Source organism: Leptinotarsa decemlineata, unplaced genomic scaffold (assembly GCF_025532065.1).
Source record: "Leptinotarsa decemlineata unplaced genomic scaffold, Ldec_3_MD MMD2_P_RNA_scaffold_6, whole genome shotgun sequence".
Taxonomy (NCBI): domain Eukaryota; kingdom Metazoa; phylum Arthropoda; class Insecta; order Coleoptera; family Chrysomelidae; genus Leptinotarsa; species Leptinotarsa decemlineata.
The window spans coordinates 6,877,774-6,904,472 of record NW_027412533.1 but is presented as its reverse complement, the minus strand read 5'-3'; the positions used below and the strand labels follow the sequence as shown (position 1 = coordinate 6,904,472).

Genomic DNA, 26,699 nt, shown 5'->3' with positions numbered 1-26,699 from the left:
AACACAATTTCTATTGAAAAACTTTGAACCTGATTATCATTATAAACTGATTTTTCAAACTTTGTCAACGTTCAGTGACGACCAATAGCTACAATGTTGAAGACCAGCACAGTTTTTAATAATAATGTAATAATAATAATTCTATATAATACTCATAGTAATCCAGATTATTTGTTCATTTATTGTTCTCTATGTTATCTTTCTATAAAAATGTTTCTGATCAATATTATTTTTCTCATGAGCTCTCTTTAAGTCCATCAGAAATCACTTGCTACATTATAAAATATTTATATCTGTATTAGTCTTCATGTTTCACTGTATAACAAAGGATAATAAAATTTTACATTATATCGATTCAGCTATAAACTCCGTATTGTCCATACATCAATCTTTCAATAAAATACGACGTTTCATCAGGCAAAATCCATTTGAAGACAATGAAGTCACGTAAGAAAATAATTGAATGAACCATTATATCTGAAAGTTCCACGATAGTTATGGTGATTAGTGTTGTCCTGTATACTTCTGAGAATATTGACATATACGACGAAAAGTAAAAATACTTCAAACCGGAAAACACATTACTATTCAAAGTAGCTCCTCCACACCTAATGACATGGACACCAAAATTTGTATCAAAAAAAATTACTTGTTGTTAAAAGTTCTCTTCAGAAGCCACCTCATTTTCGCGGACAATATATACAGTATGCATTATAGAATTATATTTGGTATTGTATCTAAATTTTAAGATTCAGAATATAATTGAAATTCAGGTGGAAAGGATTGAACATGGTGTCAATTTGAAAACTCCCTACCCTCAATATCTTCCTTCCAGTAAATAATATGAGGAATCAAAATAACAAGTCAATTTCATGGTCAAGGAGGACACTTTCCAGGAATATTCATTTGTAGCCCCCGTGGTTCAACCATCAAGAAGGGGTAGATGTTACCCTCAGAATCTTGAATGGGGAGAGGTGTCAAGTGGCATATCATTTTGATTGGCATTCAATTCTGCTTCCACTGATACTCTGACGTTTTATATTTTGATGGACAATTTCTGAAAAATAGCGTTCTGAACTCACAAATGTAATTAGAATTTGTCTGTTCTGAGATGCATTATTGTATTGACTACTTTTAAGAGAAAGGGTTAGAAGAGTAGGTGGCACCGTTCCAACCCTTGGATGACAAGAATAAATGCGTGGGATTTTTCATCTGTTGGTTATTGCCTTTCCATAAAACAAAATTAAATTTGCGAGAAAGACATTTCAAACATAAAATGTACTAACGATTATCTTATAAACTATCCGACATGCCCGTTTTGCTCTAAACAATGATTAAGTATATTTTCGAACTCTAACATTACGGAAAACTCCACTGGGAATTGATTGGCATGCTGCTGTAATTCTTCTTTTGAGTTCGTCAATATCAGAAGGTTGTATTGCAAAAACGACGGATTTAAGATGCCCCTAAAGGAAGACATCTAAGAGTGTTGAGTCCGATGATCTCGGAGGCCATTCAACTGCTCTCCTCCTGCCAATTCATCTATCCGGTAATCTCTCGTTCAACCACTGTCGCACTGAAAGAAAATAATGGGGTGAATCACCATTCTGCTGGAAATGTAACAGATCCTCCTGCAAAAGTCCGTAACCGTCTGCATACATTCGATTTTTTATCTCATGAGTTATAAGAAGAACGATGGTCTCTTCAAAAATTTCGAAGCATAGATTGCCAGTCAAGTTTTCTTCCACAAAAGTTGGACCTATAATGGCATTTCCAAGAATACCATCCCAAACATTAACTTTTCGGGTGTGTTGTGTATGCCCTCCCCGAAGAATATGTGGGTATTCGTCACTCCAATAGCGACAATTTTGTCTATCAACATTGCCACTCAGAAAAAAAGGAGTACTCATCGCTGGAACAGACTTTAAGCAGAAGTTTAGGGATGGTATTGACTCGATGGGACATGATTTCTCAATACTCTATTCTAGTCTTTTTCAAAGCCCCTTGTGTGCGCTGGAGGCCTATAGGGGGCAGTAAAGGGCACAGAGAAGATTGGGGGGCGTTGAAGCGATTAAGGAGGGCACTGGCAAATTTTAAAATGTTTTTTTGCTTCTGACACAAACTTTACCACTCCTTTACGCTTCACGCGCGTTTCCTCGTGTAACGCCATGTAGGGGACTAGACAGTAACTATTTTCTGTCCGATAGTTGTCGAACTGTACAATATATGGCGGTGAGCTTCAATGCGAAACGAGAAGTTTCTAGTCTCTATTCTCGAAAGTACTAGGCCCGCCTGCTGCCTCATATAAAAGCGCGCGCGTCATCCAGCCAGTGATGTCATTCGACGATATTATGAAAACAAGTGAATTTAGTTAGCGACTAGCTAGGTAAAGTGCTATACGTGTGGTGGTGAATACCGTGAGTGTTATCATCAGCAAGTTTCAAATACTCGATTCTTTACTTCGGCATTTTTGAAGACAAAATTATGTCGGAATGTTGATAGCATTCCCCTCATCGTATTTGTGTCAACGTGGATTTAGTGCTGTGGCAACGTTGCTAACTAAATAGAGAAATCGGTTGCAGATTACCAAACGTAGTGACTTACGGCTGTTTTTGAGTAAATTTGAGCCTGATATTAACAAACTTGTTGAAAATCATCAAATTCATCCTTCACATTAGATTAGTTTTAAAATTCAAATTTAAATGTTTGTTTTAATAACATGAATAAAAGTTTTCCAAATATTACAAAATGGTGTTCTACACTACCCTCATCAGAAAGTCTTGTTTTCACATGAAACACATAATTTAATTATTAAAATAATGACTGCGATTGTGATTCTTGAAATGTAGTTAAGTGAAAAAAAATGGAGGCATTAGAAAATAATCAAATTTTTGAAGTGGGCGGTAGAAAAAATGAGTTTGAGAGCCTCTGGTCTAGCGTGACGTTCCCGTCTGTTCTGATACTGATTGTAAGGAGCTTGTGGGCTCTGCAGCAAATGTTCCCAAAACTTCAATTTGAGCGGTTTCTTCCAGTTCTCTGGGGTTATTCATTATTTTATTTGTCACTGAACCAGTTTTATAAAACTTATTCACCAAATCAAGCACATACCGGTGACTTACATTACCATTTGGATGTTTTTCGTTATAAAGACATGCCGCCCTTCGTGCGCACTATCCAACTCCTCCATAAATTACAATCATTTCATTTTTTTTATAATTCAAACCATTTTTACACTTTTATACACTTATTGAAGTAGTGACTGTACAGCCCAATAGGTACAACTGTATGCAGAGTATTACCACATTGTTTAAATTTGCAAACTGATTTTTTGTCTGAAAATAGAACCTTTTTACAGTGGAAGTAGAAAAAAAAAAGAACGACTATGTGTAAATTTTCTGCGATGAGAATTAAAAATTACTAAACACAACTTTACTGCCATCTACGTTTCACTGTTAGACTACTTTTTGGTAGTCTTTCTTCGAAAGTGTTCCCCTTGACAATACAATTGACCTGTTTTTTTGATTCCTCATATTGTTTACCGGAAGGAAGATATTAAGGGTGCCAAATTTTCAAATTGACACCCTGTATATCGAAGTTTACATTGGTAAATATTTTATTATTCCTCTGTATGATACATTTCGTGTTCACCAAAAGATATAACGAATTCATTGACTGATATTCCACCCAGAAGGCTGTTTGTAAAATAAACTTTCATTAACATGATAACCTGAAATGAATAGAAAATAATATCCAACTGAATGATTCTATATTTTTTGAAAACGCTAGGACTAAAAAATTTCGTATTTATGTAGTAAAGTCTCCTGGGCAAAAATTTCGTCTTCAAAACAAGAGACTTTTCAATTAAGTTGAACATTTTAATTGGTTGAAACTGAAACCTTCAAGTGTAATTGAAAGTTGTACGAAACTTTTTCTACTGTCTACATATTTATCTTTGATTTGTTTGATTATTTTCAATTTGCATGCATAAAATGATGAATGAATAATTTGTTCAACTCTACTGATATATCGATCAATCTACTGCTTCGAAAATATTCCTTTCGTAGCGGTTTCAGGAATAAAAAGTTATTAATTAAATTTTAGCGATTTCTCCAAACCAACTCATTGTTCTGTTGAATAATATCCAGTGAATGAATAAACTTTAAAGTTATCTACCTTTTTCTGAAAAAATGACAACTGAGATGTTGAAAATTTTACATTAAGGGATAGTATTTAATATTGAGAAAAAAAAACAGATGGTGATATAAATAACATGTAAGTATGTTCTTGATTTGGTTTCAGTGATGGTGAAGATGAAAAAGAGATACACCTTGAGGATTGTGGTCATTTGTTGCAAAAGTCACCAGTTCTTTATGAACAATAATAGAATAGACGGATATGTCAGATGAGACTATAAGAGTTATTTCAATGGCGTCATAGGAAACAAATATTTTATATCTAAACATTCTATTGAAGTATTTGACTGATCATCATTTTTATAAAAATAGTAAAAAACTATCAAAATGTAAATTATATTCGGATTCAGAATGATTTATAAATATATACGAATCCATTATCCTGTAAAAGTAAATAACCTTCATGAATAAACATAGTAAATAAACTCCAGAAGTTTGGATATAATATTGTAAAATTTTCACCACCGAGCAGGAGACAGTGACTATTTCAGAATGATTTTGACACGAACATCAAATTTTTCAGCAGTAACTATGTACATAGTTTAATAATGTTCGTATATCGTGTATCCATACAATGCATTTTCAAGGGTGATATTTTGTTTCGTTTATTTTCATGAAAATCATTCATTAGTGCTCAGTTCAAACATATCAAATAGTGATACTTTCTGCTCAGGTCGACCTTCTAGTTTGGAAATGAAAAACTTGGATCATTTTCATTCTGGCTCATTGTTGTGATGTCAAAAATATTACATGGTTGGGTATAATAGGTATAAAATTGAAAGGTATCAGTAGATCATTTATTCCATTTGAAATTTCTGAAATGGGGGTTGGGGGAATTTTATGAATGACAAGGAGTTCACTTTTCACTCAGAAAACTGAGGTCGATGTTTTTTAACGATTTTTCACAGTTTCAATATGAATGATTCTTTCAGATTGGCTCGTCTAACTGAAATGCGTTGTGTAAATATCATCATTTCATCAATGGCATTAGAAATTATATAGAAACCCATGCTAGTCCTATTACGAAACCGGCAATTTGAAAATGTAAATTTTCACCAACTCAATTAGTTTTTATTAGAAATCACCATGTTTGCCGAAGCGAAGTCAATTTATTAACTGGCGCATATCTGAAATTCTTGAAGCAATTTCAAAACTGAAAACTATTCTCGACTTATAAGACTTCATGATTCGCAATCCCCTTGGTTAATTAAGTGATAAGTTTTACGTAAATTTGTATTTCACGCAACAATTATGGCCAACTTTCCAGATCTTCGTTTCCAACTTTGGTAGCGATGAATTATTTCCCGCTATTTACATACAAAAAGAAACCGGCAGAAGCCGCCAACTTCAGCTCAACTTGTAAAACTGCAGTTGGTGGTTACATCATAAATAATTCTGCAAATGAAGATATAAGATGTTTTTCGAGTTTCAAAAGAGATTTATCTTTCCGTGCACCTGAACGAAGTCGAATTTTCCGAGGTTAAGCTAGAAAACATTTTCGTTTTAGTCTATTATTAGTATTATATTGGCATAAACTCCTCAATCAATAATAAGTTATTCGTTATTGTTGACATATATGTTGTTTTAATAAATGTTCGGTCTCAAAATCTGACTATAGAAATTATTATGTTTTTCAAGTGAATCTTAATTTTTTAGTATTTAGCCTAGAGTTGCCAGCTCTAAAATTTGTACAAAACAGACTGTTTTATGGCATTATTTTCATTTAATGTATTGTTAACTAATCTTGTTTAAGTTATTTAATTTTTCATTATTCATAATCGGGGTTTCCCAGTTGGTCTCAAATTCACGGGTATTTCTAATCCACTTATGTTCCTTACATTCAATATTCCCAAATATCTTTCCTCAAGCAACCCGTACATTTTTAATTCCTTAATTATTCCTTGTATCCCTTATCTTGGGAATTACCCGCTATTATGATCTCTCCTACCGATGTTAATCCAAACCTTCGTTTATCCGTGTTAGGAATCACACGTTAAAAGGTAAGACCTGGTTAGTCCTTAGCTCGCACAAGTTTCTCAACTTCTGTTGAGAAACTTGTTGTCGTTCATATGGGGGCGACAGTTGATTAACGGAAAAAACAGATTTTGAACAGATTTTTAAACAAATCCCTCCAAAGACCAATCTGAAAACCCTTCTCTAAAATACCTATCGATTTGAAACATTGCATTCATGTAAAATTCATTCATTATGTTTCAAACCTTGTAACAGTACAGTTAGAATTGAATCTTGTCTTGTCTACAGTACACGATAAAACATTCGTGGTTCAAAACAATAAAGCTTCAGGTCATTGTCAGATAATCCATGTATTGTATTTTCAATAGAACGTGTTTCTCATTACTCATATTTGAAGCTGATAGATCGTCATCAATAATTTAATTGAAAAATGATGTGATGGTGTTTGGAATTTGGAATGCTTATAGATTTTTACTACATTAGTTTATGGTTTTGTAGATATGCAGTGTCACTATTAAAAAATACACCGTGTAACACAGACTTATAGTAAACTTTTTTTTCTTGAATGTTTCCGCTACTTAAACGAAATTGATTCCATTGAATATACTCACTGAGGGGGAATTTTCGACAAAAACGCACTTTTTTTTTATATTCATACCAAATTCGAAATATTGAATGTATTCGCAAAGGGGCATTTTTTCACGTGATGGAAGAATATTTTTACTTTCTTTTTTTCTGAAAATGATATCAACATTTCATTTTCGAATGTATCTCATTACATTTTTGAAATCTACATGCTTTTCCGAAGTAAATATTAGCCCACAGTTGATATTTCAATAATGGATTGGAACACATGGTTCTATCAGGACGCTAGCAAACATCACCCAACTTAACCTCTTTAGATTTTTTCTAGGTCCTCGCGAGTTGTCGAAAAAGTTGTTGTGAAACAAGAAACAACCAACGTTTGATATTCAAATGAATCACCCTGTATTTTACTATATTTTGGAAATCTACATCATTATTTGAATCCAATGAAACTCCATATTTGACATTTTGAGTGTCAAAATACTTGGTATATTTTTCGGTTTGGAGAGCGACACTATTGATATCCCACATATCGTTTCATGTACAATAGATGATCAATAACTACAATTTGCCGAAATTCCTTACAAGTTAGTTGCATATGCACCTCCTCGTTTCTGCTATGGACGTGTGACATTTTCATGTATCAGGAATCACACGTCCTTGTCAGGAATTATACGGTAAAAGGTAAGACCTCGTTAGTATTCAGCTCGCAAAAGTTTCGACTTCTGCGGGTTGTCGTTCGTAGGGGTTTTTTTCTTCAAGGAAAAAAAGTTTGTGTTGAGAATGAACGAATCTCGACTTTCAAAAACGACGAAAACCAAGATAAATATATCTCAGTTCCATACCACCAAACTTTGGAAATATTTTCAAGGAACTAGATATGAGGTGGTTTTTAAAACAAGTCATACATAACTGAGCATTTGAGAAAATCTGAAAGACAAAATCAGGAATTCGGAAAATTCTGGAATTTATAAAATTAAATGTAAGGACTGCGATGCAAAATATTATGAACAGACAAAAAGATCTATTGAAATAAGATATAAGGAACTCTTAGCACACCTAAAATATGGAAGACCATTTCATAGACTTTAGTTCATCAAGATTAGTTAGACATGTTAACAACAACAGGCCTCTAGATGCCTACGAGAGGGTAGAAATAAGTGATAATGATAATATTATGAATAACGATGGTGGACCAATACCTAATAGTATACTATACAGCATGTAGAAATAGCATTTTAATTATTAGATTTATCTGACTATTACATAAAGACACATCGTAAAATTAATTTCAGACTAGTAGGTAAGGCATTATTGTGAAATTGATTTGAGACACTTAACTCGCCGGTACCTAGAAGAGGTATCTATGGTATGAATCTGTTTAAAATCTGTTTAAAATCGAAACACGTGTCGAGGTAGTAAAATAACGGTTTGGTGTTGAGAAAAACTCCAATAATATTCTCCAAAAATGAAATGAATAACTTATCGAAATGCCGAAAACTGTTTATTGTTTCATAATATTTTCCGCGCAGATGTCAAAGAAGTCTAAAGAGTTGTGTTATCTTGCCGGGCCACCTGACAGAACAATTTGTTCCAATCCATTACTCAAATATCAACTATGGGGTATCATTCCATTCAAGAAATTATGTATATTTATAAAGTGTAATAACATGCAGTATGCTTCATTTGAAAATAAAACGTTGATATCATTTTCCGACAAACCGGAACTTTTGTATAAGCAAATTCAACATTTTGAATTTTGTAAAAACAGCTTGAGAAATGAAGAAAAAAAGTGGGATAAATCATACGTGAGTGTCACCTGGTATATCAACAGACTTACATGAAAATTATACCTCTACACCCGCCTCTACATCATTCAGGTTTATAGGCGAGTCGCTAGTGTTTTATGAATTCGTCGTTGTTTTGATTTATTGCACTTTTTCGAAAAAGTCTGTAATGAAACACACCGTTATTTGTTTCGTTTTTTTTGTACAAATCTATTTAAACTTGAAAAATATACAGGGTAGGTTAAACAACGGACAGACAACTGAGTATTTTAACGAAACTTTCGGCGTAAAAAAACAACACTACCCAAGTTCATTATTAGTTTTTGCTTTGGGGGTACAAGAAGTTTCGATTCAGATGAAAATTAGCATTTTGTTCGAATTGGAAAAAGGTTCACAAATTTTTCCATATGAGTGAAATTTCTTATCATTATCTTTTATATATATATATATATATATATATATATATATATATATATATATATATATATATATATATATATATATATATATATATATATATATATATATATATATATATATATATGTCATTTTGATGTTGAAGACTTCATTCGAAATTGAAATTTCCAAATTGAATATTCTCACACAGCACAGCCCTCGATAAAGCTAATGAACATTAGCGAAAGCTTGGGCAGCTAAAAAGAGTAAATATTTATTCTAATCAGACCGAATCCCCGAAAAACTACTATTCTATATATCTATATATCTATATATATATATAATTGATAGTGTAACGACCGTATGTATGTATGCATAGCTCTTCATAAAAGTAATTGTAAAAATTTAAAACGAAATTCTTGTGCACTCACACAACATGTTCTAGATAATGATCATTCAGCCAATTATACTAACACCAAAATTCTCCATTTCGAACCAGATTCAAATAAAAGGCAATTTCTGGAAATGGCTGAGATCAAAATTAAAGAAAACAATATCAACAAAAAGACAGACATCGACAACCTCAGCAAAATTTATTCATTTTTACTAACAAAAAAAAATATGAATCTGAATACACCCTGTAATAGTAACACAGTATGAATCCCCATAATGAACGAATAAAAATTTGAAAAAGTATTTCACATTATTCAATGTCAAAAAGTTGTCATTTTGATGTTGAAGACTTCTTTCAAAATTGAAATTTTCAAATTGAATATTCTCAAATAGCACAGGTATTCTGTTTTATCCGTTATTATGTTTTATATATCTATATTTATCATGTCCTTTTTATATTACAGCCCTCGATAAAGCTAATAAACATTAGCGAAAGCTCGGGCAGCTAAAAAGAGTAAATATTTATTCTAATCAGACCGAATCCCCGAAAAACTACTATTCTTTATATATATATATATATATATATATATATATATATATATATATATATATATATATATATATATATATTGTGCAGCGCTCCAATGAATAAAATCTGTTTCCATTCCACTACAAATTGTTTGAGTATCAACTGGATGAGAAAACATTTCCTTCTTTGACTCAATGCTCACAGTTCAAAAGAAGTGGTTTTTGCTAGAGTTCGTGTCTTGAAGAAAATTCTGTATATGATCTACACGACATCTGCGTGAAGTTTTTATTGAATGAGATTCCTTTCTTCTTTTCTTTGAGAGTTTTCACATTTTTGGTATGATGACGGAGAATTAAAAATTCAAAAAACGTCTTCAGCTAGAACTATAATTTCATATAACCATACTTTCACCTCTGATACTGTTCAATTTTCATTCATTTGATTGTAATAAAACAAAGTATTTCATATTCATTCAAATTTTATATTTTTTTGTTCTCCTCTGAGAATAAACACGATCATTATTACTTTTGTTATTGCCAAGTATATTGTGCTTTTTGTTAAAATTCCAATAAATTTCACAAAAATACCAAAATTGTCATTCATAGAAGATTTTGAACCCGTCATCCTCCTTTTCTTTACTCAACGATATTGTTTGCCGTTCGAAGAAATGAATCCCTTCGTCATTTCCGTTTCGAACCAAGCAAATCTGAAGAAGAGGTGGCTTATCCACCCCCTATATATCTTATCGAACCCCTGAAGTTAAAGACACACTCCAAATATGCATTACCAGCAAGAACTCTATCCGAGATTTTCATAGAATGTAAATTTCCGTATTCTTTCCGCTGACTGAGAAAATCTCAAATTTACGATTTCATTTTGCTACATGTTTTTATTAAAGCAAGCCGAGCCGGGCATACATTAAGGTAGGTACGTAAAGACTTTGGAGCTCGACGAATAAATCAAAAGAAAGGAAAGTAAAGAGATTTTATACTCAGTTTAATAGGAATATTGCATTCCGTTACTTCTAAATGAAAGGAAAAAGCATTTATCCAAGTCCGAGCATTTCCTATCCAATAAGGCAAATCTACCCTTGAAATGCAAATGCCGTCGAAATCCTAAAGGAATATGCAGTAAACTAAAGTTAATGTTATAGATGGTATCTCTCGGTGGGGGACCTATTGGTTCGATTCGAACTGGAATTAGGGGAAAATGTCGCAATTTAGAAGCGTTGCAAATGTAGTCGTTGGAAGATCCAATAGTTTCTGATTCCGCAGAATATTCACCTGAAACTGGGGGTTGAGTATTTGAAAGAAAATTATCTTTATCGAAACGATCTCTTGATTCTAGATCAATATTATAATATTATAATGAAATGATAAAATTTCTATTAGTCGTTATTGGCAGTGTAATGTATTTTATTTCTGACCGGGATATTATAGGCTTATATCGTCATAGTTACGCTATCAATAAAGAGGGTCATAACTCCCTTGGGACATTATAGATTTTATAATTCCCTCTACCTTTCACAAGTAAAAATAAATAGAAATGAAAACTGAACCATATTTTATTTATTCACGTCATTACAAATAATAAATGTACAATTTTGAAATGTTCCCTGAAAATTACTTCCGCCACTGGAAACAATTTCTTCTTTTGTATGGCTGGAGCTTCTGTTCACTACAGTCGAGGTACCTGCCTCTTCTGATGACAAAGTAGACAACATACGCGCCGTTTTATTTCTCAATTCGATGCTATCCTCCAAATACCCCTCCGCCACCGTGGAACTTTTCCAACCTCCGTGTCTTTTTAAGTTAGTCATAGTTGCTCCTGCATTGGCTAGAGCAGTAGCAGAAGTGCGACGAAGGCAATGTCCCGTATAGGAAGATGAGTTTGGCAATCCTAAATACATTGCGATTTTGCTGGGGATTTTCCCAAACATGTTTTTTCCAATTGGCTGAGATGTACATTTATTTTGTTCGAAGCTCAAAAAAAATCGTTCAATACCTTTAGGACGCAAAGACATATAAAGTCTTAATAAAGGCAAAGCGGAGAACTCTTTTTCATCCACAACTGTAAATTTCTTCGATACACCAGTTTTACTTTCCGATACGTTCACTACCATAACGGAATCCCGGTCCTCTATATCTGATATCTTCATATTCAAAAGTTCCTGACTTCTGCATCCTCCAAAATAACCCATAATCAAAACAACCTATAACAAAAAAAGGAAATAAATACACACAAAAAGGAAAATAAGAAAAAAATTACCTTATGCAATAAATGAATATCATTAGGAGCGTCCTTTAGGAATCTGATAACATCTTCAGGAGATAAAACAGCAGACTTTTTCGGTTTATAACTCTTACTCTTCCGTTTCAAAAAAGTCTGTAGTTCATTGAACTTGGTGATGTCTCGTTTCTCATGTATAGTCACCATCGATTTTAGCATTGACCATTTAGTCCATAAAGAATTCGGACTATACGTTTCTGACTGAAACGAATAAACACAATTACTACCAAATCTACCGAAAAACATAGAAAATTCCTTACCAGTTCTTGAAAATATGCCAGAAATACAGTTTCAGTGACATCTTTTGGCATAACATTTTTCCGTGTCAGCTAGTCCAGATATATCTTGTATTCGTTTTGGTCTACGGCTTCACTTTTCGATGGAATTAATGATTCTCTTGCTTGTTCAGCTTTTTTCAAAATATCCTCCATTATATTTGGGGTAGAAAACACGTTTTCACCGCAAACACAGCTTGATAACAAAGTTCTGTTTATAAACAAGTAACATAGCAACAACCTAGCAACAAGAAAACTCTACTATAATCAACGGTACCTGATTCAAATATACCGGGAAGGTAATGAATTGGTACATTTTTCCGTTTCAAAAATGAACAAAATTTTATTGAAATCGGTCAGAAATAAAATTATCTATGTACCACGGGAATTAATGAGCCTTAATAACCTCAGGCAATTGCTGTCCCTCGGGCCAGAGTCCCTCGGGACGCAATTTTTGCCATCGGTAATTAAGGCCCTCCTAATTCCCTTGATACATAAATAACTATTATAACTTTTGTTGTGGAATCTAGACAACGTTAGTATATGTCCATAATGGGTTGTCTACCATACCCCACCCATCTTTTCGATCCAGTTCTCAATTTGTTACATTGACAATAGCTCCGTTCTTCGATATTCAGTATTAAATTAAGGCTTCCTCTGTTAAATCTGTGCTCTGTTGAATAAATAAACAGATAAATTTTTCTGTGTGAAACATTTATAACCGCACGTGAAACCAAATGCTGTCGTGGTGACGCATGACATGGCGACGCATTCCGTGGCGACGGGTCATCATGCACAAGCGACTGTACCATTCTCTCCCTACCTGTTCGGCGTAACACTGATCTCGGATACCTATAGTGTATACAGTTGAGTTCAGTACAATATATATAACCTGTGTTCAACTGCATGATTATAATATTTCAAATAATTAAAAATGAAATATATCTAACAGTGATGATTTAGATAGTGAAATTGAAGGTTAATTATAATTTTATATTTTATAATAAGTGTGCAGTGAGCCCACGTATATTTGGTCTATCTCAAGGGTCAGTAAATGTAAAATCAAATTTAATCAATTGATAAATAATTTTAATTTCATCCATACAAAAAAATGCCCTGAATCACTTGCTTGAAGAGTGAACTTCATGAAGACTGACAAATTGTATTTCAAAATCAGCAGATAGCGAGCAGCGAACGAATGTTTTTCTTATTTGTTATTAACAGAAACAAAAAAAAATGTTAATTGATCAATTTTCTAACGGTGGTGGAATTTATATTGAAATATTCATCATTAACATTTATAATTCAAGACCTTTGTAATATATTGCAATAACTAGCTAAGATTCTTGACTTTATCAGTATATTAAGCCACCGTGAATGTTTTCATGTATATTACAATTACATATTTTTTTTAAATATTTCAGTACCCAGCAATGATCACAAGGTTCACAAAACATTATTATTGATATTTTACATCTGCCAGGTGTTCTGTGGCGGCTCACAATTTTTTCTTTTTTTATTCCTATATGTGTTTTTCCAGAATTTTCCATATTTCTCATCGACCCTTTTTCAAATTCGTTCTCATACCAGAAGTTTTCAATGGAGTTAATATAATCCGTGTCTAATATACTCACCTTTGAATGAATCAAATGCGGACAAGTAAAAGTTAACAGATTGGGATGAAGAGTGTTGTGCTTGCACATCTGCAGAAAATATACTTTGCAAATTGTGCGTTATCCTAAATTGAACGATCTTGAGTAATTTACGGTACATGAGTTTCTATGTATGTTTGCTACCATCATGGGTAATAGTGGCATAACAATTCAGTGAATCCAATGACAATGACAATGAGAAAAGGCAGTTATGGCAATGCGTTACGGTGAAAAGTTTCCGAAAAAAAGTATTTCAACTCTGAACCACGGCCACAACAGAATCAAAATCCTACCGAAAACCGACACTTGCATTGTAACTCCTCTTAACAATAAAGAAAATGAATCACGCCAATCGCGATGCCCAACGATCAATAAAAAGTCAACAAGCTCACTAACATCATCAACATCTCAACTCGCTCAACCCAAAAATCCAATTCACAATGGAACGAGAAACTCAAGGGATTCTAGCCTACTTGGATATACAGAAGACCAACTTACACAGATAAACACCTGAACAAAAACTCGAAACACTAGCAACAACAAAAAAAGGGGTAATTGAAACGTTGGTGGAGATAGCACGACGTATTTGTAAACCTGAGGGTCTGCCTGGAGAAATAAATCACCTGAAGTAATGGGTACAGCAAAAAAGAATTTGAACGGGCCATATGACCCAGAAGAGTGAACATCAGAGCAACCCCAGCTAGGTCAGCCAAGAAAAAAACGTTCTTTTCCTATGTCACAAATGTCACAGACCGGATTGGTGTACCTACCCGTGTACCTGCGGGTCGGTCTGCATTGGAATCACGAAACGAAGTATAGGGACTCGTCTCCTCGAACAAAAGAGAAACTTTCATCTAGGACAAACCGACAAATCGGCTGTAGCGGAACATGCTCTCAACAAGGAAGATACCCACATTTTTTATCAAGGACAAAACACAAGCACTACAAAAAATCCTCAAGGCGATATTGGAGCGGTGCCTATGCGAAAGTAGTGATTCACATTGGATTTGAATCACTGGAGATTGTGTCACGGTTTAAAATACTGCGACAACATTAAGATTATTTTAATCGAGAATCCCGCCGTAAATATATTGACTCCCGATACTCCGATCGATACGCATGATTCCTACGAATATTTACGAAATAACGACAGAACACCCACGATTGAATTAGTCTTTGTCTATTGGTCGCTAGAAAATCTACGTTTATTCGATTTATTAATTCGTACCAAGTTTTTGGGATTTCAACGTAAATTTTCATATTAAACAGTTGTGTCACGTTACGTATGGTATTGATCAGTGTGAAAAACTGTTACCCTAAATGGGATTTGAATTGCACCAAAGTTAAAGATCTAAAATAAATCTGGGTAAGAAATAATGCTTTTTTATGGAAAATTCGGTGTCGAACAACTGCCATTTCATTTCAGTTAAACAAAAACAAAGCTCAAGGCCCTAGCAAAAACTATATATTTACTGGTATTCATTGATTTTGAGAGAACCCTCTTTCCATAAAAGAGGTTGTGTAGTTTTTTTTTATATTTCCAATTCTTGAGTAATAAATACACGAATTGTTTTTCATTCAAATTTGTAGGGTTCTGGGTTCTGGTGTAAAATTCTAGCATTGGGTCATAGGTTTTCCAAGCCATCTGAATCTAGAATTTTTATTATACAATCACTGAACCGTGGGAGCCAAAAGGACAGCAAATCCAGAATAAAGGATAGGGAAAAGGGCTACCAATATCCAGCAAATAACCCAAACCAAAACAGATAAGATTAGATACATAAGTTTCTGTTATTTCCATTTGAACTTTGATTTCGTAGATTTCAATATACGAGTTTATTACCCATCAAATATTGAGAAATCATATGGTTATTTTGTTGTGAACCACGCGCAAGTACATGTTACTGGGAGGAAGTTGTTGTTAAGAACAATAATAACGTACCTTTTTTTTGCTCTTCAAGCGTGATACGTGTTGTGGGATATTTTTGTTCTTATCATTAGATTATTCGATATACTCAGAAGCTAAGTTTCAATATATTCACATATAATCAATACATCACTCAATTATTTTAATGGTGATCATTTCACGAAAATTACCTGTTGGTTCCTCGAGATCTGGAAGTCCTCTGGCTTGGGCTGCTTGAGATCCAGTGGCGCCCCTTTTTTTATAATAAAACCTACCCCCAAACTCTACGACTGAAGCCGTGCATCCCCTTTGTACAAGTGTACTTAAGCATCGACAGGTAAAGTGATTTGTTTTGGTTTTTTGTATTTTTTTTTGTTTTCATTCGTTTGAGTTACTTTTAGTTTGATAAGATTGAACACGCGTTACAATTTGATCCATTCGGAAAAACTTACTCAGGAAGTTTATTTCACCTAAATGCCATTCTCCAAATTGAAGAGTTTTCAAACAGTGAAATTTGAGGTGTACTGAGTTGCACCTCAAAACAATGAGCGTATTTCTTGGTGGAATCATATGTGCCAAGTCACTTGAACACTTCCCGTGAAAGTATCCATAGAAGAGAGACAAATCTTCAACCTTTCTTCGATAATCCAGACTACCAAGGTTGCAAGTGATGTTCGCGTCTGCAATCAGGCGGATGGCTCTTTTCTGGATAAAATCTAGCAGCTTCAGGATATTTTTGGGAGCGGAGCTCCATACATGAGAAGAATGCTCCAAAGACGTTCTGATCTGAGCTATATGAATTATAATTTGAAAACACAGGAATACTCAACAGTACCCAAAATCGATACCCAATAATATATATAGTGGCAGTGGAGATTCAAAAACATAGGAATGATTTCAATAGAAAAAAAGAGAGAATGGATATTAATGAAAGCTGGCTACCCAGAGGTACACGAAGCTAAAGCTTACGAAAAAGCATACAACAAACGTCTTATTGACTTCATGCACAGGTATGGAGTTCTCAATAAATATCAATTTGGTTTTCAACAAGGATTAGCTATTGAGGACGCAGTTCTCTCCTTGCATAATTATATTCTCAACAATATTGACACTGGCAATACAACCTTGAACATATGCTTTGATCTCACTAGGGCCTTCGACACGGTTGATCATGATTTGCTTCTGGGTAAGCTATACAACCATGGTGTGCGAGGCTCCGCACATAGTTGGATGAAAACATATCTCCAAAAGAGAACCCAACGTGTTAAATTGTAAGTAAATGCAAATGTGCACTATTCTGATCCTTTTGTTGTCCCCACTGGTGTCCCCAAGGGAAGTGTTCTGGGACCAACATCATTTATTTTATTCGTCAATGATCTCTGCACTATAAACAAAAATAATTTCACTGAAAAATTCGCTGACGACACCTCTTTTGGTGTGCACGCTGATGATATCATTATACTCTCAGGAAAAGTCAAAATTTTGGTTAATAATATGAAATCTTACTGCTACAGAAATGGCCTTGTTTTAAATAGCTCTAAAACGAATAGCATTGTATTCACTCCAAAAAATATCGATTATGGTGTTCTAGTGAGATACGACCATACTTCAATAGAACAAAAAGAAGTCATTAAATTTCTTGGAGTACAAATCGACTCCCACCTCACTTGGGGGCATCACTTAGACTATAAAACTAACAAGCTATCTAGATACTGTTATGTTCTATGGAATATTGGAAAAACTGTTTCTCTGATTATCTTACTCAATTACTACTATGTATATGTTCACTCCACCCTCAGTTATTGCATCATTTGTTATAGAAATTCGACCAGAATCAATGAAGTATTAGTTCTCCAAAAGCTAATCCTAAGAGTTATGACTTTCAAGGGTCCCAGAGACTCATGTAGGGATTTATTCTCAAATCTCAAAATTCTAACAGTCACATGATGAAAACTTCACAAGCAGAAAAGACTTGAGTCGAGTTACAGGATATCTCGGAAATCATCTAGTGTTTCAAGAGTTCCTTACATTATGTCAATAACATTATTAAATAATCTTTCTATCGACATCACAAACTTCACAATTCTGAATTCATTCAAAAATGAGGCAAAATTGTTTTTACTCAAAAATCCATTTTATTCTATTAAAGAGTACTTCAACCTACACTAATCGATCTATATCCACAGCATACTTTCATTATATCTAATGTAGTTTTTGAAATGCATTTCAATGTGTATGAGTGGACAATTCGCTTTTTCTTCTCTTTTATTGTTATTTATTTCAATGTTCTCTTATCATAAGATAACATGCGTATTTTTATGACGCATTTCTATGTTCATTTGTCTAAACCTGGAGAAATAAATAAATACCTACTACTACTACACCAACAGGTAATACAATTAGGAACAATATAAATAGAGCGCCCAGTACTGAAATAGTAGTTAATGCGTTGAATACAACAGGAACAATAACCCGAGTACCACCTCGGGTATTACGACCGTTACCGCATCGCCTTTGAAAACGTCTACCGCAGCAGTATACGAAAAGTCAGGCATGAGAACTTGCAGACCACGGCCAGAAATCTCTAAAAATAGCCTTCATACATATAAAAAGATGATTTCCACCACATTTTTAATCAACAACTAACAAAATTGAGATGCACTAACGTGAAATAAGGGAAATAGTGTAACGCCAATCCTACAAAACATCGCCACTGAAAAGGCATAAGCCTATAACATAGCTACCTATAAACTCAAAGGTTGCTCACGAAACTAATTAATTTATTTTGAGGTGAGGTGAGTTGTTGGAAGATAATGTGACCAGTATCAACTCGAACAGCATTAAAATTGAACAGACTTACATTACATTCATTAAAGAAATTAGGATCATTCAATGTAGAAGGTAAGACCTCGTTAGTCCTTAGCTCGCACAAGTTTAGACTTGTGAGGGTTGTCGTTCGTAGGGGTGCGACAGCTGTTCAACGAAAAAACATATTTTATTCATCAGGTGATAATGTACTGGAATTGGCCGATACTTGATGAAAATCCATAACTGATTCAAGTAGCATGTCATTGTAAGATATCCACCAGACAGTTTACAAAACTGCAACATGTGTTTCGCTATACAATAACGATGAGTGATGAGTATTTCGTTCCGTTATGCAAATATGAATCTTATTTTTCCATGAGTCTACAAACACTATTCTTACTTACAGTTGGATGGACTGTCGTTATGAAGTTCCACTACAGGGAAAAATATTTTCGTTTTCATCCTTACTTCTCGTCAAATTGAAAGCGATTCTAAAAGTTCATTGCTGAAACTACCGTCAACTATCATTCCATCTCGGACAAGTTTCCATTGTTTAATTCAAGCAGAGCATACATTCTCAGCACGCTTCACTACTAAGCTTCAGAGTTATAAAGTCGTTCCGAAGAACAGTGTGAAAGTCGCATCTCTTCCTGCCCATACATAAACTAACTCCCAAGCAGGAAGTGAAAAAGTAACCGAACGTTCTTTCTATAAACCGGCAACTTTACTTCTGAGCCGGGATTTCCTAGAAATTTATTAACGAACGAAATATGACAGAAGTTATCCTTAAATTTAACGACGCAGAGAAACTAGAATTCTTCGCCCGAGAGGGTGTTGAAATAATATTATATATTTTTCGACCGTACTCAGCAGGAAATGGAACACTGCGACCCTAAAATCGCTACGTGCTGTGGATTATTGGAGAGATATTTTAAAGCGTATGTCAATGGAATGAAATTGTTCCCATAATACGTATATATTGGTGTGCTCATCGGGATGGGTCTTTCCAGTTTCCGATAATGGGATCGCTCGCCTATCTTTGAGCAATCCTCTGAATATGAAATCAAATTGAGAGTAACAATGGGAATGTACGATCTTGGATATATTACTTTATCATTCCCCTTGAAATATGCTGGGACCGGTATCACAACAATCTTATGAAGATGGGAGGATCAATGAAGATGGCCCAGTGATCACTTATCTGTACAATTTTAAATCTGAATATATATTTTCTACGGAGGCATAGAAAAGCTACGTTTTAATTTCATTAGGAACTTTTACTTTTTATTTCACTTTTCCCAAAAAATATTTTTTCTCTGGACCTCGCCTTTCTCGAAATCTCAGTTTTTTGCACAAAATCCCTAATTTTTTCTCGAGATATCTTGTGTTTCTCCCAAGAAATAGTATTTCTTCTCGAGATCACGAGTTATATTTTTTTCCGAAAGTTGAGATTCCCGAAGTTATCATAATGATGTTGATTAATTATTCAAAAAAAAAAATCCTGAGGACAGTCCCCAAACTTTTCGTATACCTATCTGTTAGTTTGAGGACTCGAATAGTTTGGGAACCGTGAAATAATCTGTTTGAGGACAGCAATGGACAATTCGAGGACCTTTCACAAAATTTGAGAACTTCATTTAACTAATTTTAAATTAATGCATGATGTCGCCCTAGGCGAGTTTTTCTGATAACCTCCACCGGTTTGGACCAAAATATATATATATATATATATATATATATATATATATATATATATATATATATATATATACAGGGTCCTGCAACAGTGGCGCGGTGTTTCATATCTCTATATAGGAAGCAGATAGGAATCTAATTTTCTATAATATTACCTTACTGCTCGAGCTCGACAAAATAAAAATATTGGCGGTCACACAGGGTGTTCGATTTTTTCTGGGCGGATCCTAACTGTGTCTTTTTAAATGGCAACCTATATTTTTTATCGCTTTTTCGGTTTCTTCATAGAAAATAAAATAAACTTTATGTATATCTGCACTTCGAAAATATTGACGGTTTTCGAGATATCTAGCATGACAGGTTTTTTTTTCCAATATTCGTCACTCAGAATATTTGAAATTATAAAGTGGTGCCAAGTCCAGTTGAAATTTTTTTTTGGTCGAATATTCTACATTGGTAACTCTCTCAAACGATATATCTGAAATCGACCTGTGATATACAGGGCATGAAAAACCGCTTGCCAAATATTGTAAATGAAAATTTGCAAAATCTTCCTTAGATTAAATGGAACACCCTGTATATTATTGATCCATAAGAAGCGCCAACGAAACCTCTACAAATTTCATTAGGTATTCCCTATGGCTAAGTTCAATAGTTTTTCTTAAATGAGCATTTCTTTCGAAAAATGGTCATTTTTTCAAAGCGAAATCCATTTGACGACTGATAAAAATATACGAAAGATATCTTGTTCCAATTTTGTACATTAGAAGGTGTCCAAACAAATACTTTTTAACGAAATAAATGTATGTACCTATCACTTTTGGTAAATGGAAAATTATTTTTTCATTGGATGCAGAATTTCACTCATAAATCGTGCAATATCAAACCAAACAAAATAAAAGAAAGAAACATTATAAATAACTATTTTTTTCATGTTATTATATTCATTCAGAGCTTGAGTTCTAGATATTCAAATTTGTCAACTGGCAAATTATAGAACTACAAAAGGGAGAGTTTAATTAAGGTTGATAATGAAACTTTTATAAAATATGTTCAACATGTCTTCCATTTTCTTGAATGCAGAGCTGAAGTCTATGTTTGAAAGACTGTTCTACCCTGCGCAAGACAGCTGGTGTAATGCTGCGAAAAGCATTCGTTATTCTAAGTCGCATATTTTCGGGAGAAGTTGGTGGCTCAACGTAAACCATATTTTTTATGTATCCCCATAAGAAAAAATCTAGTTTCGTCAAATCTGGTGATCTAGCGGGCCACCGTACAGGCCCATTCCGTCCTATCCATTTATTGGGAAATACTTCATTTAGATGATCTCTCACTTCTGCCGAATAGTGAGCAGGTGCACCATCATGTTGTAACCACATTCTATTGCGGAGGTCAAGAGGAATATCATCTAACAAACCTGGTAAATCATTTCGTAAGAAATTGAGATACATTGCACCATTCATATGTCCCTCAAAAAAGTATGGACCAATTACATATTCTCCAATGATGCCTCCCCAGACATTTATCGACCACCTATGTTGATAATCCACCTGTCTCAATAGGTGAGGATTTTCTGTCGCATAATAATGGTAATTATGTCGATTTACAAATCCATTTTTATGGAATGTCGATTCATCCGACCATAAAATATTATTGAAAAAATATTCGTTTCGACGAATTTTGTTCATGGCCCAATTGCAAAATCTCACTCTTTTCTCGAAATCAGCATACAGTAGTTCTTGATGTAACTGAACGTGGTATGGATGCAAGCGATGTTTCTTCAATACTCGTTGCACTGATCTCTCACTTATATCCACTATTTCCCCAATTTGTCGTTGACTCCTACTAGGATCTTCTTCAACAGCAAGAAGAACTTGCAATTCATTATCTTCATTAGTAGCTGGCTTGATGCGCTCATGTTTGGAATAATTAATAGATCCAGTTTCAACGAATCGTCCCAAGACCTTTCGGAAAGATCTTTCATCTGGATGCCTTCTATCTGGATACCGTTGAGAATAAATTCTACTTGCCAATAAACAATTCCTGTCTGATTCACCTAATATGAAAATCATATCAATTAAATCACTTTTTGATAACAACATTCTGATGAAATTATACCGACAGTTCAACTTCACGATTGACTAAAAATTTCAATATTCATTTGCAGCCAAATATTTTGTTCTGTCATTTGCCAGACTACTTGATTTCCAATAAATATTTCATTCGCTGAAAGGTTGTTTTAGACCGAAAGAATATGGCACAAATTCCGAGATTTTTGAAATTATTGTAACTATTCAAGAACGTCCATTTTGTGGTGTAATTCGCAACTTGTTTATCTAGCAACAGGTAATTTTAGGAATGGGCGATATTTTAAGGAAAGGGTATTTTATGTATATTCTTATCAGTCGTCAAATGGATTTCGCTTTGAAAAAATGACCATTTTTCGAAAGAAATGCTCATTTAAGAAAAACTATTGAACTTAGCCATAGGGAATACTTAATGAAATTTGTAGAGGTTTCGTTGGCGCTTCTTATGGATCAATAATATACAGGGTGTTCCATTTAATATAAGGAAGATTTTGCAAATTTTCATTTACAATATTTGGCAAGCGGTTTTTCATACCCTGTATATCACAGGTCGATTTCAGATATATCGTTTGAGAGAGTTACCAATGTAGAATATTCGACCAAAAAAAAATTTCAACTGGACTTGGCACCACTTTATAATTTCAAATATTCTGAGTGACGAATATTGGAAAAAAAAACCTGTCATGCTAGATATCTCGAAAACCATCAATATTTTCGAAGTGCAGATATACATAAAGTTTATTTTATTGTCTATGAAGAAACCGAAAAAGCGATAAAAAATATAGGTTGCCTTTTAAAAAGACACAGTTGGGATCCGCCCAGAAAAAATCGAACACCCTGTGTGACCGCCAATATTTTTATTTTGTCGAGCTCGAGCAATAAGGTAATATTATAAAAAATTAGATTCCTATCTGCTTCCTATATAGAGATATGGAACACCGGGCCACTGTTGCAGGACCCTGTATATATATATATATATATATATATATATATATATATATATATATATATTCCGGGTGTCCCACATTTTATGTGACAGGCACTATCTGGTTTGTTGAAGGAGATACACAAAAATGTTTCATACAAAAGTTTCAGGAGTTCATGAGAGCTATATTTTGATATAATTTTTAAATATATAGGGTGTTTGGTGTAGGTGCTACAAACCAAAATTCCCTTTTTTTAAATAGAACGCCCTGTATATCATTACATATTCAGATGCTACGTTGAATTTTGATATCATTTCATCTTTGGTTTTTGAAATTCGATTACGGCGTTGTTGAGTTATTGCACTTTTCCTTAAATATAAAGTTTCAAAAAAACTTATTTACTCGTACACGAATCCAGTCTATATCTTTTATTGAATTGAACTAGACTACTACTGAATACAAACCATTATTGTCACCTCTACGATACGATATCGATATCAGTTGAATATAATATTGAAATTCTTGAGAATGTGACTAACTTGAGGGTGAATTGCTTTATATTGCACAATTTCATCAAGTAGCTTATGCTTGTTGATGCCATAGCAACAAATGTTGTTGAATTGTATCTACTTGTCAGTTCGATTCAGTGATTCTTTGCAAAACAGTAACTGTGTTCTTTGTGCGAAAACTCCAGTATGCCTTTCGCGTTTCGTCCAAGTGATTGCATTGATATGTGATTAATTTTTGGGAAATGTCAGAAAAACTGCCGTCAAGCACAACGTCTATACCAAGAATGTTTTCCAGACAGACCCATTCCGTCAATAATGACTTTTTCGAGAGTTGTAGAAAAATTGCGAACTGGGTCATTTTCTTCTACTATAAAGCATCGTCATCATACGAGATCTGTTAGAACTGAATATTTAGAGATCAATGTGTTGGCTTATATTATTATTCATCCACATGTTTCTATCCGTACTCTTGCAGAAGAAGTCGGTGTGAGTAAATCTAATGTACAGAGAATTCTGAAAGAAAATGAATACCACCCATTCAAAATTCAGTTGGTACAAGGTTTGAAACCCACGGACTTTGAACGACGACTTGAATTCATTGCTTGTATTCGTGTAATATTACATGAAAGTCCTAACATATTCAGTCAGATTTTGTAGTGCGATGAATCGCGATTCCACAATAATGGAGTTGTGAATCGACATAACAGTCACTATTGGTCTCAAGAAAATCCCCACTGGGTCCGCGAAAGTAATTTTCAAACTACTTGGGTTATTAATGTATGGTGTGGATTGTTCAATGGCCGCATCATAGGACCTTACTTTTTCAATGAAAATCTCAATGGATTGCGATATTTAGATTTTCTAGAAAATGATTTGATCCAGTTGATGGAAGATATTCCCATAGCAGAACGACAAGGAATTTGGTGGCAACAAGATAGTGCTCCTCCTCACAATTCACAGGTTGTTACTGAATATCTGGATAGAACGTACCCAAATAGACGGATTGGTAATAAGGGTCCAATTCGGTGGCCGGCTCGTTCCCCAGATTTATCACCGCTTGATTTTTCCTATGGGGTTATTTAAAAGATATTGTTTTCACTACTCCCCCTTTGATCTGAAAATGAAAATTCGACTAGCGTGCAGTGATATTACGCCTGATATTATAAGAGCGACTTGTATGAGAGAAGTGATTCGACGTTTCGAAGCCTGTATAATATCTAATGGGCATCACTTTGAACAATTTTTATGACTTATTTCTAGGTGCCTACCATTCTTATGAAATGATTTATCAAGTTATATTATTTACATTGTTATTAATTGAAGATTTGTTTTCGAATACACCTCTTTCAATTTCGCAATTGTTTCATATTCAAAATGATTCCTGACTGAATTCCACAACTCAAAATTGAAACCATTACTTTGAACACCCAAAATTTTGACTAATTTTCATGTGATCTGAGGTAGAGAGAATAATTGTATGAGATATTTTTAAAAATAATAGTCCTTCTCAAGACTTTACATTTTAAGCAATAACTCAACATCGCCGTAACCGAATTTCAAAAACATGAAATGATATCAGAATCTAACGTAGCATCTGAATATGTAATGATATACAGGGCGTTCTATTTTAAAAAATGGAATTTTGTTCTGTAGCACCTACACCAAACACCCTGTATATTTAAAAATTATATCAAAATATAGCTCTCATGAACTCCTAAAACTTTTGTATGAAACATTTTTGTGTATCTCCTCCAACAAACCAGACATTGCCTGTCACATAAAATGTGACACACCCGGTATATATATATATATATATATATATATATATATATATATATATATATATATATATATAAATATATATATATATATATATATATATATATATATATATATATATATATATACACAAAATTGGATAGTCTTAGCCACTGCAGAAATGTATGGTAAAAGGGATTAACAGGGTCTCTCAGTCGTCAAAAAATCAAAAATTGCCAAGCTTTCGCTTCTAATGGAAAGCTTCTTCAGGGCCTATAATTTAATGAGTTTTGAATATTTTCACCTTTGAATAACATTACTATTCATACTTACAGTAAAAATGAGTGAAAAACAATAAAAAGATATTAATTGAACTAAACTAAACTAATATCAAAGTTTTACATACAGAAAAAAATATTGCCAAACGCCTTTTTCTTGAAATTGTGGAAATTAATAAGTTTTCTGATTGTATGAATAAGAAAACTGACATTGATAATCTCAGCAGTATATATAGTAATTTACTGGAACTACATCAAAAACATAATAATAATTAAAGATGTATCAATCAATAACTCTTTCTTTACAGTAAAAAATTATCAAATCATCATACCCATTGAAAAATGACATTTATGTGAAGGTATGACATTTGTCAAACCCGCAAAAAAATCGTATACATGTTAACTTTCACGTCAATTTAAATCTTCAATTTATTGTTTTTCACTCATTTTTACTGTAAAAAAATCATCAAATTATAGGCCCTGAAGAATATATATATATATATATATATATATATATATATATATATATATATATATATATATATATATATATATATATATATATATATATATATATATATATATATATATATATATATATATATATATATATATATATATATATATATATATATATATGTTTCGCTTGCGTTTACGCA

At 33.5% G+C, this 26,699-nt stretch overlaps 2 protein-coding genes and 1 long non-coding RNA gene across 9 annotated transcripts in view; 1 reads left to right on the top strand and 2 right to left on the bottom strand.

The window, feature by feature from the left end:
- LOC111505964 (uncharacterized) overlaps positions 1-26,699 on the bottom strand; it is a 405,865-nt gene that overhangs the window by 107,892 nt on the left and 271,274 nt on the right. The gene's annotated exons all lie outside the window — the stretch shown is intronic.
- On the bottom strand, positions 10,886-12,877 carry LOC141480099 (uncharacterized). Its single transcript, XM_074169890.1, has 3 exons — positions 12,407-12,877; positions 12,126-12,347; positions 10,886-12,069 (listed from the first exon to the last, which is right to left on the bottom strand). Exons 1-3 carry the CDS (start codon positions 12,455-12,457, stop codon positions 11,422-11,424), a joined length of 921 nt encoding a protein of 306 aa, XP_074025991.1. The 5' UTR covers positions 12,458-12,877; the 3' UTR covers positions 10,886-11,421.
- On the top strand, positions 15,173-15,924 carry LOC141480098 (uncharacterized). Its single transcript, XR_012464163.1, has 3 exons — positions 15,173-15,439; positions 15,500-15,589; positions 15,664-15,924. It is a non-coding gene; the product is annotated as an uncharacterized lncRNA (long non-coding RNA).